This window comes from Aspergillus pseudotamarii (genome assembly GCF_009193445.1).
Source record: "Aspergillus pseudotamarii strain CBS 117625 unplaced genomic scaffold BDV38scaffold_10, whole genome shotgun sequence".
NCBI classification, from domain to species: Eukaryota; Fungi; Ascomycota; class Eurotiomycetes; order Eurotiales; family Aspergillaceae; genus Aspergillus; species Aspergillus pseudotamarii.
In genome coordinates this window covers 451197-463578 of record NW_022475024.1, presented here as the reverse complement: position 1 = coordinate 463578, position 12382 = coordinate 451197, and the positions used below count along the sequence as shown (strand labels likewise).

The following is a 12382-nucleotide window of genomic DNA, read 5'->3' as shown; positions in this document are numbered from 1 at the left end:
CAACGCTACCCCAAGATAAAATTCATTAGTCTCCATCCTTCTTCAAAAAGATCAATCCAATACGATCAACATCCAACCCAGAAGCCCCATCAAACCCGACCAACACCCCATCCCCAACATCCTGCTTATGCTCCTTACCCCCATCACCACCCGCCTTAAACTTCTTGCCATCCTTCGTCACAATAACAATCGAATCGACTCTCTTCCCTGAACTAACAGAGCTCTCCTTCACCTTCCCTCCGAGCGGCACAACAAGTACCTGATGGTCTCCTTTATCGGCACCATAAAGCTGGCTCTGACTTCCATCGTCCCAAGTCCATCGCAACCCCCGAACAACAGTCTCATCTTCCACCTCTCCACTCCACGTCTCTACAACCCTGACAGGGACATACTTGAATTCTTCAAAAGGGGTACCACCCTCCCCCCCGACGGGAGTATTCTTGACTACAGCTGGTGGGGGAGCGGCATCCAATTGTTCGAGAATCCATTGTTGATTCTTCGTTCCGTGGTCGGAGTAGATAAGGATCGGGGTTCCATTCTTTGAATCTGAATAGGAGAGGTCCAGGACTCGGGAGGGATCAGCTACAGAGCGGATACTATCTTGCCGTTAGTCTCTTTATTCAAGCATGTTCATCAACGGGAAAGAAATACATGTAGGCATGCTTCGTCTCCGCAGACTCAAGTGTCCATCTCGCCCGCTTGTTAGTCGGTGATACAAGGCTCCCGGTGGTTAGAACTACGCCCGCTGTTGGTTGTGCGTCTGGATCCTTGTGTTTTAGTATGTGAGTACACTATAGAAGCTGGGGACGTACCAGCCGTCAGGTATGTCCCTGCTGCGTCGTTGAGGATGAAGAATTGGTTATGGCCTGCGGAGGCAATTTGCCATTTTTGATGTTTGGCGTCGTGGAAGTGCCTGATGTACTTTGGTTAGTGCTGTGTATTGATGTTGCATTGGAAAGGATTTATATACCAGCCGACAGCCGGGGTGCCGTCTTGTCGGTGAGCACCGGTGAGGTCGACTACTGTGCCTGTGGCGACGTTGCGGATGATGTAAAGGCCTGAGGGGAAGGTTATATCTGCGATTGTAGACTGAGGCTTAGGTGGAGGGGCTTGGGAAGAATTGGAGCCCCAGAGGTACTTCATAAGGGAGGTCATGTTGGTAGTGGGATATTTAGGAAGCTATAGATACGGGTTATGGAAGTAATATGAAGGATAGAATCTCGGAATTCAACACCAAAGTCATATAATCTAACCGTTGTAGGTCATATTTATATATGGTCTCTAGTCAGATTTTACGCTTTCGGTCATGACGAAAACGTATCCAATGTGTGTTACACGAGCACCCCATTTGGCTGGCCTATTACACGTTGACAAGCTAAGTTTATCTGTCTCGCAACTTGTTACTTCGGCTGCCGACGAATTGTTCTGCAATGCCGTCATGGACAAGCATCTGGCACTCCGCTCCATTCCGGGAGGCTGACCCGAATAAACTTATGTCAAGTAACTTGACCCATTGCTTATAAAGTTTACATCTTTCGTGATTGCATTCTATGCGCCATCTATGGGCAGAGCTATTATACTAATACCAAGGGTGAAGACCAAATTCCGGCCAAAGTATAGAACGCTCATGCGGGACAGGAATATCAATGCTTATCTGAAAAGCCACAAAGATTCTGACACCAGAGTAAGCCCTATAATGACAAGAGGAATCCCCACTCAGTTAGTGGCTTCTCAAAAGCAATGATCAACGTTACATCCGACGGCAGTTGTTGACGTTTCCGGTCCGGGAACCTTAACTATATAGGCCCTGATTGGAGTCTGGGTCCAGACCACTGCTGTCATAATGATGGGCCCATTACCTTTTAAAGAAATTGAGTTGTGTAATATAAAAAAGACTCCGGCTGGATAACCCATTTGTTTTATTATCTCGTACTTATTCAAGGCGGACTCTCTTTCTCATAATGGTTCTTTGTACCTATACCCAAGGCTTCTGTCAATTATTACATGCCCACATGCTCAATCGAGGGGTATCTACCATGTCCTGGGTTAAATATCGACCAACGTGCTTTCGTACCCTTCCACGACACCAACGGTACCTCTGCCTTCAATATTATCACAGCAGCCTACCTCCCCTGGAACGCAGGCTCACCAATTCTCGGTCTTCCCCACCTCCCGGCGCCAGTAAAGCTTGATGCCGAGGAAGAATGATCGCTAACAAAGTAACGGACTGTACCTACGGGAGCTTCCTCCCCACACAGGCGCAGAAACCCATCGCTACATAGGACGAAGGCTCCTCGCATTAGTCGGTAAATAGTAGAACTACGTTTTGGCTTCTATAGGCATAATTGACGCATTTTTTTCATCAATAGCCCGGATGGTCTAGTGGTATGATTCGCGCTTAGGGTTCACCCAAAGCATCAACTGCGCGAGGTCCCCGGTTCGATCCCGGGTTCGGGCCTTTCTTTTTGATTTTTTTGCCTAGTTACTCTTCTAGGAAGAGCAATAACACCTCTCTATTGCCAGGGGGAAGCACCTGTAGGGCAGGTAAAGGCTTTCTATAACATGTCCTAGAGTATGATAACCCTAACTCTGAGCCGTTGAGTCTGGTTCCAGTATCGCAACATACCATTGCGCTGACCAGAAATCTTGCGACATTTTTGAATCATAAGTCGTGGTACTTGTAAGATCTCACTGATTTGATCTTCTGGTTCGGGAGTTAGACCTCCAAGATGTAGGTTTACCGTAACACTTGCTTACGCATGCTCTCCAAACGAGCTTCAATATAGGGTGCAACCAGTCATCATCACTAGTTACGTCACGGTACTACATTTAGAAAGTAAGTTAACACTGGAGTAATCATGTTCATGATTCTAGCTTTTTTGCAAATACAAAAAAAAAAAAAATAACGCAAAACTAATTAGCTGATGCCGTGGTGCGTCGACGAGCCGAATATATGGCACTCCACCTTCTGAAAGAAAAGGCAAATAATTATGAGACATCTTTTCATTATGAGTATAACGGACACTCTATAAAGGTTTGGCCAAACTTCAATACCTACCGAGTGACCTTCCTATCAAAAAAAACCATAAAAAAAAAAAAAAAAAAAAAAAAAAAAAAAAAAAAAAAAAAAAAAAAAGAAAAAAAAAAAAGAGGAAAACAAGAAAAAGCATCGTTATGACCACGCCAAAAACTCCATTCAGCACACCCAAAACCACATGAGCATCTTTAATTAGGTACAGTATGGTTTTGATATAGGAATGATTAGTACACCACGATATGGAAAATGTCAACGAGAGTAGTATATAGAATGAGTCACGAGTGTATAATGCCACGTCCAAACCTAGCCTCACCGTTCGCTAAGGATCTTCTGCAGCGACCGAAGCTCAGCCTGGAGACCGATGATGTGTTCATAGGCGTGCTGTAGAATCAACGCCTTGCGACCGGGTCTCAGCCCCTTCGCCATCTTCGTATCGGTCGTTGCGGTCGTGCAGTCTTGCTTCGTGACATCTTCTAGTTGTTTGAACCCCGCATTCAAGTTTGCACGATATCGCTTTTCCACCTGATTATGTGCCTTTTTCCTTAGCATGCAGATGTTCGGATCATCGTCCTTGCTGTCTGAGGATGTAGAAGACCGCCGACGCTGGGACGTCGTGCTCTCTTGCGATGACCGCCGTCTTGGCATTGGCTTGGGTCTAATGGGTGTCGCCATGGAGGGCTCTGGATGCGACTTGGGGCTGAGCGATTGGCGTTTTGGTTTTCGTATCGGTTGCTGTGGAGTGCCTGTACGCGGATTGTGGTAGGTAGTAGACGCTGGGGGGCCGTTGACGCCTGTCTGCCCATGTTCTGGGTACATGGTGGGTTGAGGCTCGTTGAAAGGCCCAGGTGAGTGATACCCAGTTGTGCCAACGGCCTGGCAGTTGATCAGCATCATCGCAACAGGTCAGGTGGCAAATCACCGGGTCTTACATTCGGGTAGCTTGGAGGACCCCAGAAGTCCTTCGTTATGTCGAGACTGTACGTCTCGGTCGAGGATACATCTCCAAACTGCATCTGAGCATTCTGCGGTGGGGGGACGGGCTCAGAGCTGGTCGGGCCAGCTCCCAGCATAGACCAGCCGAGAAAGCGATCATATTCAGAGGGTGGCAACGGTGGGAAATTCAGTGGCCACTGGTCGCTCTGCTCTGGCGAGAGGTTGCGGTTCACATAGTACACGGCCATGTTGGAATAGCTTGCAATGCAGGTATCGCGACTTGCAAGTACATAGAAGGATTTAAGTAGTTTAGGTAGTGGACAAATAATGGTAATATTTCCGGTGCTTCTTGACTACTCATATGGCGAGATGGGACGGGTCTAGTCGTGGTCTATTAAAATGGTCGCTTTCGTCTGCCGTAGCAAATTTAGCCCTGGGCTGGGCGTCAGTGGCTGAGACACCTCTATTGGCACTAAAAGAGCCAAGGAAAGAATCTAGTCCCTCCCTTGAAGCTGTCAATGGAAACTCAATTTGCGTCCCATGAGAAGGGGAACGTCTGGAGGCGCTCGGGATTTAGGTCTTGGCCCGATTTAGCTTTGCATTTGGAGGTCAGTTCCAGTCTAGGCCAAAAGTCAAGCTTGTCGCCACTCCATCCTGACAAGCTTACTGCCCCACTATCGGTTATCATGTCCTAAGTGACCCTGCAGTGTATGAAAATGACGTGGAGCTCCTGACTTGGCTCGGTAGCCGGTGCCAGTCAACATAATCCTGTATTCCGCTTCAGGGTAGCAAGCCATCCCGAAGAAATCAGGACTCTAAATTTGCTCGTGAGCAATGGTATTACATTGTAATTGTATTCACGAAAGCCAATTCTGATCGAAGCTCATTACTCCATTTGTCGAACCTATTGCCCGTTGTGGATAGGTGCGATACAAGGTTACGGGTGACCTTACCGATCATAGAGGTTCTTCGAAGGCAATGCAGAGCTTCCGAACTTCAGCTTCAACTCCTAATATTTAAAGTAACGAATCCACCAGGAAAGGAAAGAGGGAATGTACAGCCAACGGACCAGGCTACCACTGGGTGCAGGGAGACAGACGGCGGCTGCGCTAACGATAGATCGTCGCTATATCATCTGTGGAATGTATTGATCCATGCACTAAAGGAGAAAACACTCTTCTAGGAGTATCAATACTTGCCGCAGATGCTTTCTCCAGAATCATCAAAGATCTATATGAGCGTAGAGTCTTCGCTGCTCTTTTCGGCAAGTTTTAATCTACATACTCAGAAGATGAAGACAGGTCAAGCATTAGCTGGTAGTATAATTATGAATACGAGGTGAGTTTCATATATTATCCAACCGTGTACTTGGTAATTGGCTTTGTACGCGGCTATTTTGTCCACCTCGTTATCCCACCATATCTAATGTGATGAACAGAGGCGGCCATTCAAGACCGCTACCCGGAGTTAAATCCTAGACCACTGGTACCAGTGTTATGGATGGCCCCATACAATGAAGCACCACTTTGGGGTTGCTGAAGCTTGTCTCAGAGTAACGTACATACCGGCCGGATCCGAAAGTCAAGCCCTCGGAGGTAGTATGTGAATCTTCAACAGCTTGTATTAAACTTTGCATCACGGACCTACCAGCCCAAACTTGCGGGACCTGAGCTGTGCAGCATTACTCTTTTACAAAGCTCTCTATACTACAATGTGGCTGAATAAGTCTAGAAGTTAGTGTGGTATGGATAGGAGCATATTGTGAAATTTCTGTATAGCGTCACTAGCACGGTATCGGTATTTGGGCACGCCCTTGAAGACAACTCGATATTTTAGCTTGCTCTGTATGTTGAGTCTATCTTAGACACCGTTGATGCGCTTATGGGCTGGAATACTCACCTCAGACTGAGGGAGTGAACCTGAAGAAGATCGCCTGCTGTCTGGGCCTCCTATACACCTGTGGATTAAGCTCACCCTGCTTGGTGGATATCACAGTGGCCCTGGGATAATAAATGAACAGCTGGGAACACAGTTTGCCATCCGAAAGGGCACGTTCGAATGGAGATCGCAGGGATGAACTCTCAGTTCAACCTACCCACATGTCCATTAAGCAGAAGAAGATTGTACACTTTGACTATCCACTGGCAAAGGCCCAATACTGCCGTCCTGACACCAAAGCATCATGGATCACGAAATACACAACGGAGTGTGTTATTGAACACATTGAGAAGGCTCGAACGCATCCTTGATAAGGTGTTGGTGTCACATGATGCGGTTCCTGGAGGACATTACATTCACACGAGTTTAAAGCAGCCAGTATTTTGTGGTCCAATGTAGCACATATTTAGTAATGGTAGGATACTTGCAGCTCAGAACTTTGCTGATTTTCAGAAGAGGTTCTATAGAAAAGTCATGTAGAACTACAAGAGCCCTGACGTGCTACAGTGATGAAAATATATAACTGAAGCCAAGTTTTCAGCAACCAACATATAACGCAAGAACACCATGCTATATGTTTTACCTGTATATCTGTAACTAAGCTTGACCGCTCTAACAGTCAAACTCTGTAGGGAAGAACTAAGGAGAATTGTGCTTGAATATGACAGCTATTGCTGCAATGCTTCTGGCTGTAGGTTGTCGGAGTAATTGTGAACTACTCCAATATAGCAACATAATCCCCTGGCATTTACCATACCAGTACATACGACCACAGGGTGTGGAGAACAGGGCTTCCCGTCCGCTAAGCCGTACTTAAGCCACACGCCGGGAGGTTAGTAGTTGGGTGGGTGACCACCAGCGAATCCCTCCTGTTGTATGTTTTTTTTTCTCTTTTGAATTAGAGAATATGCAGCTTGCTTTACGTAAATTTGGCTCAGTACTCTCTCACCCAACCAATTGTTCATTTACTCTATCCAAAGCTTCTTCACTCGCCAATTCCGGGAGCCGTCCACCCTTTCCACATAATCACCAAACTCACAGCTGCTATTATCTTCTGGTATCTGTCACTGAGAGGATATTTTTTAATAACTATTCAGATTCTGAAATCTCAATCATAAATCGCAACCACGACATGAAATGTCTTGGAGTTAGGATATCGCATTCCTTTTGATAATAAGCCACCCCGAACGCCTAGCTCAAGTGGTACTGTATATATGTTACGAACAATACGAGGACTTTCGAACCTTCCAAGTAGCGAGAACTACTGCAATCTAAATTTTTCAAAAGATATAATCGACAAAGGGACTTCCTTCACCCCAACAAGTTCGGTTAGGATCGGACGAGACCAAAGAATTTAAGGTGTTCGCTCGGAGATGGAATATACATCACTGAATCATATTCATCCGGAGTTCTAGCCCGGGGCTATCGAGGTCTAGGTTCAAGTCGAATCTGCAGCTACCCCAGGTTTGCATGACAAGCTTCCATGGTGCTGAGTGGGGTGTACCACTTTCCACAGGGCTGGGACTTCGTTCCGAGGGCCGCTTTTGAAGGGGTCACATGCGGCGGTGAGACCTACCTAATTCCTGTTCCTGTGAGTCACAATGCCCGTTCTCAGTTCTGGCTGTTCTTAGTGGCTTAGAGATTAAAAATTGACTTCAGTTTCATTGTTAAGGGGAGTTAAAGAGGCAAGTTCTATTCGACTGACTGCTGTTTGTCCGAGAAATTGAACGAATTTAGTGCATAGCTTATAGTATTTGGTCCTCTACAGTCACTAGGTGTTATCCGACAAATCTGGTCCAGGTCAGTAATATTGCGGCTTTACTAGCCAGTGTAGGTATCATAAGGATTTCGAGATCGAAAAATTGCCTCTTCTACACTAGTTGCCCGCTTTTCCGATCCAAGGTTATTGAAACCGGAGTATGCCGAAAGCCATATTGTAATGTCTGTTTCCCCCACCTGCGTCCAGATTGACCGTTGGTGATCTCTGGTATGGCTGACCCCCTCATACAGAAATTAGCATAGGATCTGCATCACTCATCGTAGAAGGCGTTAAGAAGAAAAGAACAATGAACAGAAATAGTCTAGGTGGGGAATAAGATTGTTCCCGTATTTGTCGAGCCAGGTTACAGCCATATGGGCTAATCAACATACATATAGACATTATTAAAAGGGATTTCGCAAATGTACAGCGATGATATATTACAGAAACACGTTCATAACGTCGAATCTCACCGCAATATTCGTAGGCCTAGGCGTGAGCAAGGCATAGGTGCAAGGCTGACTATCGTCTCATGTGACGGACAGCCTGACCACATTAACATTTCAGCCTAACCTTGAACGAGCTGGCAATGAAGTTCTAACTTAATTCAATACAAAGTGCAATTTAATACGGTGATTATTTCCTACCTTTGTTTCTAGCACTTTAAAACCGGCCGAATACATTACATAGTATGAACCTTCTTTAAGCCCGAAGATACGCGAGGAGCTTGCTGTAAATCTCGATACTTCAGTCGACGCTGACACCATGCGCCCAACGTCAATGCTGAAGGGAGGGTTTCTTGGCATATTGTGTGCATCCTGGGCCTGGCTACTGCTTAGGTCCCCACAATGGAATAAGAATAGCTTCCCTATACTTTTTGTGACAGATCTGGTCTGCATTTATGCTTTGTGGAGGTTTGTCTTCTACACATTTCCACTCCTTGTGATGTACGTCCGATATTGGGTACCAGAGCCACGGCACCATCATATGAAAATACCAAGCGGATTCTCCGATTGTAAGATCTGCCAGAAAATCTGGCGCGTGTCTACCAGTCACAATCCTACATTTGCCCATTTAGGGTCTGCTAGTGACGAGAGAGTTTTTCAATGCCCTAGACATGGAGAATTACTGAGAAAAAATTCAATCGTTGCGCAGCAAAGAGCAATAACCCAGGACCCTCCATGGGACATACAAATTATAAAAGACACCGATATGAGCTTGAGGTTTGGGAATGCCAAGCTTGTCTTCAACTCAACAGATTATTTACTCGTCAAACAAGACACTGTCACGCAACACATTGGAAATGGGTGTGTCTTGGACCCGGACTGGATTGACATTGATAAGGCCAAGCAATGGAAGGAGATGTGCTTGTCATTCCACGGTCCTAAATGTCATAATCCCATGCGAATTCGACCAACCCAGCCTGCATGGCTTATTGATGTCCAGCAAAATTGTATTTTGCCTGGCAAAAGGTGTCTGAAAACTAATGGCGACCCTGCCCCCTTTATAGCACTGAGTTATAGATGGGGAGAAAGGACAGGGTTCCAAGCTAGTAAGAATCATCTGAAAGTACTTCAAAGGCCAGGTATCTTGAAGAGCTTGCATGCTTCAGACCAACTGCCTCCAATCATTCGCCATGCAATGTATTTGACATCAGCTCTTGAAGAACGATATCTATGGGTTGATGCACTTTGTATCATTCATGGCCATACTGCAGAAACAGAATCGCAACTCAGCTCTATGGGCGCAATTTATGCGAGTGCTATTATTACAATTATTTCTTTGGACCATGATGCCTGGGGAGGCTTTCCAGGGCTCAAAGGTATATCAAACCCCCGAGGGCTGAAACAAAAGTTCATTCGATTTGGTGATGAAATGGTTTTTGCGAGGAGTACAGACGCGTTTTCAATGTGGGGTGGTGCATATCATACACGTGGCTGGACCTATCAAGAATTTATGATGGCCCAGCGAAGGCTCTGGTTCAGCTGCAAGGAGCTGCATTGGAAGTGCCAGTGCAGTATGTGGCATGAAGATATGATCCTTGGAGCAGAGCTTAATAGGGAACCAGAGTGGCCATTAACAACATTCGTATACAACTTTGCAGATCTTAGGGCATTATCAGCTATCGTCACTAGATTTAACAATCGACAGTTGAAGTACGATGGAGATTCTTTACCTGCTATATCTGGTGTGCTTTCTATTTTAAGTCGGACATTTGCTGGTGGGTTTCTTTACGGTCTTCCTGAAATGTTCTTCGACCGGGCTCTAGGATGGGGTAACATTGGGACTCAGGCGGCGGATTCCATCTGGGCATGTTCAAGGCAGTCATCTATCCAATGCAAATTTACCATCCTGGTCATGGGTAGGATGGCAAGGTCACTATGGGTTGATACAATCAGACAACCCTCGTATCACTAACACTCCTTCTGAACAAGAGACGTTCCCCATAACCGAATGGTACACCAGTTCGAATGCCAATCCAGATAAAAACGGATTGCGACGGATCTATTCTACTTGGTTTACACAACGCGATGAGTTCAAAGACTTTACCCGACCTCTTCCCGAAGGCTGGACTCGACATGAAGGACAACCATCTGATGCAGGAGGCGGAGAACCGTATGCCTTCCCTGACGGATGTGGTGATGCCTTTTTCACGCATCGTAGTCTGCCTGGGAATTGGTACTATCCGTTCCCAGTTACCGAAATCCACGAGTCCACACCTACGTGTCTTCCAAAGCAAACCCCATACATCTTCTGCCAAACAAAATCAGCATGCCTATGGCTCCGGCTGAACTATAAAGATCGTTTCGGGTATACCCCATATATCTACAACGAGTCCGGGAATATTGTTGGAGAATTAAGGAGTTACGATCGGGAAGAGCCATTCCCTGAATCCGATAGTGTGCCAGGGCGACCCGTTGATCTGGTCGCTATTTATCGGTCGAAACGATATGCTGCGTACCGGACTATTGAGAGGCAAACAGATCATACTATTAAAACGGAGGAAAGATACCAAGTGCTGTGGGTGGTGTGGAAAGAAGCAATTGCATACCGTCTGGGCTGTGGATATGTTAGAAAAGAAGAGTGGGAGAAACTGGACCTGAAGGACATATCTTTGGTTCTCGGCTGATCCTGACGAGTGTCCTATCGTCATTCTGCGATAGTATTGCAGGAAGGATCGCATCGTAGACAACTTTGGCTTTTGGTAGGTTGAGAACATTCCGAGGAGGGCAATATATACTCCGCATATTTAAGTATGTTGTTCGTTCCAAGACCTATACTGTGTTGGTTAAAGAGAATCGATCTTCGCATGTCATGTGCTCACACTAGCCAGATTCCAAGTAAAGTAAAAGTTAAGTGACCGGAGAATATTCAATATTATTTGTTGCAAGATTGACGATCTTAGTCGATTTGAAGATCGAGTGGCCAAAATACGAGATTGCCAAGAGGCAGAGGTGGAGCCCTGGTGGCCTCGAGGTTGTCTCCCAAGTGTTTTACTGCTTATGTGCGAAGTGTATGCCAAAACCAAAATATGTGATAGACTTCAATTTAGGTATCCTGCGAGCTACTTCCGTCCCCCCATGGGCCAGTTGTCAGTGCTGCTGCCTGGAACTGGCGCCGCTGTGCCCAACCCATCACTCGGCCCTGGATAGGCAGGCGGAGGAACATCAGGAGTGTCGGCGGTAATATTGTCCTCTGGCGGAGGAGTCGTCGGTACCCTAGCCATCGTTCTTCGTTTCTTACCAGAGCAGCAGCAGAAGTATATACCAATCGCGAATCCAATAACGGCAGCCGAAACTCCAATACCGATACCCACTTTTTCGCGCTTGTACAGATATCCTCTCGGAAGCTTTAAAGAAGCCGTCGGGATGGGCACGATCGTCGATTCGGCAGCTCTAAAGCGGATTTGGATGGGGGTTGCCGTTATGGCGTATGCCGTTCGAGTGGTGGTAGTTGTGGCGCCGGTCATGGTAAGGGGAACCATAGTGTTCAACGGGCGAGTACAGCGGCCTTGACCGTTGCAGGCGAAATTACTATACCCCCCCCATGAGTACCATGGAAATAGATTAAACAACACCAAATCTTTGAACTTACTCCGGACAGCACATGGCAGTCGTCTCGAGGCGTTGTTTGGAAGTTGGCAGTGTACAAGTTTGGTACCCTGCCGGGCACATTCCCGGACTATAGTAAACATCTTCTCGCCAGTTAGGAGGGCAACACTCATCTCCCCCGGGCCCTTCACATCCCATTTCGAGCTTGGGAATTTCGTAGAAGACTCTCGTGCGGATATCGGAACATGAAGCTGGAGGAGTAAAGCGTGTCGTGAGCGGGCCGACGTTTGACGCTGTCGTGTCCAGTCTCGTAGCATATTTCGATGCTGCCACGGGACCCGCTAAGAGACTAGACAATAAAATAAGGGCCGTTTGAAATACTATCATGATTAGTATGTTCAGCTAAGTATGGCAACAATGCCTTCCACAAATTGTACTGATGCCCTCTCTGTCTTATATTTATTTCCCCCTGTCCACTACCCGTGGGTACGCTGTGCCCCATTTCTCGGCTCTCGTATTCACCCCAATGTGATGGGTCACTCGCGGCTCAACGAACAAGTAGCGGGCACTGATCTGCGCTGGGTAAATAACGATCGGACACATATGGTGCGAAATCTCGAGCGAAATAGAATGTAGAATCTTGGCTTTGGAGCGTGGAGTCAT

The 12382-nt window shown here is 46.6% G+C and overlaps 4 protein-coding genes and 1 non-coding gene across 5 annotated transcripts; 2 read left to right on the top strand and 3 right to left on the bottom strand.

Moving 5' to 3' along the window:
• Positions 1–25: 25 nt before the first annotated feature.
• Positions 26–1155, bottom strand: BDV38DRAFT_279808 (ricin B lectin domain-containing protein; the record flags this gene model as incomplete). Its single annotated transcript, XM_032059121.1, has 4 exons — positions 26–596; positions 652–760; positions 813–913; positions 971–1155. 4 exons carry the CDS (start codon positions 1153–1155, stop codon positions 26–28), a joined length of 966 nt encoding a protein of 321 aa, XP_031916898.1.
• Positions 1156–2368: 1213 nt separating this feature from the next.
• Positions 2369–2458, top strand: BDV38DRAFT_t60. The gene has a single exon. It is a non-coding gene; the product is annotated as a tRNA-Pro (tRNA).
• Positions 2459–3143: 685 nt separating this feature from the next.
• BDV38DRAFT_239476 (uncharacterized protein) lies at positions 3144–4267 on the bottom strand. Its single transcript, XM_032053769.1, has 2 exons — positions 3967–4267; positions 3144–3910 (listed from the first exon to the last, which is right to left on the bottom strand). The coding sequence occupies exons 1-2, from the start codon at positions 4216–4218 to the stop codon at positions 3347–3349; spliced, it is 816 nt and encodes a 271-aa protein (XP_031916897.1). The 5' UTR covers positions 4219–4267; the 3' UTR covers positions 3144–3346.
• Positions 4268–8879: 4612 nt separating this feature from the next.
• Positions 8880–10797, top strand: BDV38DRAFT_279806 (heterokaryon incompatibility protein-domain-containing protein; the record flags this gene model as incomplete). The annotated part of the gene is made up of 2 exons (XM_032059120.1): positions 8880–10029; positions 10103–10797. 2 exons carry the CDS (start codon positions 8880–8882, stop codon positions 10795–10797), a joined length of 1845 nt encoding a protein of 614 aa, XP_031916896.1.
• Positions 10798–11098: 301 nt separating this feature from the next.
• Positions 11099–12342, bottom strand: BDV38DRAFT_10455 (uncharacterized protein). Its single transcript, XM_032050888.1, has 2 exons — positions 11763–12342; positions 11099–11701 (listed from the first exon to the last, which is right to left on the bottom strand). The coding sequence occupies exons 1-2, from the start codon at positions 12104–12106 to the stop codon at positions 11233–11235; spliced, it is 813 nt and encodes a 270-aa protein (XP_031916895.1). The 5' UTR covers positions 12107–12342; the 3' UTR covers positions 11099–11232.
• Positions 12343–12382: the final 40 nt, after the last annotated feature.

Coding starts and splice junctions, on each gene's coding strand:
- BDV38DRAFT_239476 (XM_032053769.1), bottom strand. CDS start 4,218: ATGGCCGTGTACTATGTGAACCGCAACCTCTCGCCAGAGCAGAGCGAC. Junction 3,911..3,966: donor GTCCTCCAAGCTACCCGAAT/GTAAGACCCGGT, acceptor ATCAACTGCCAG/GCCGTTGGCACAACTGGGTA.
- BDV38DRAFT_10455 (XM_032050888.1), bottom strand. CDS start 12,106: ATGATAGTATTTCAAACGGCCCTTATTTTATTGTCTAGTCTCTTAGCG. Junction 11,702..11,762: donor ACTGCCATGTGCTGTCCGGA/GTAAGTTCAAAG, acceptor GGGGGGGTATAG/TAATTTCGCCTGCAACGGTC.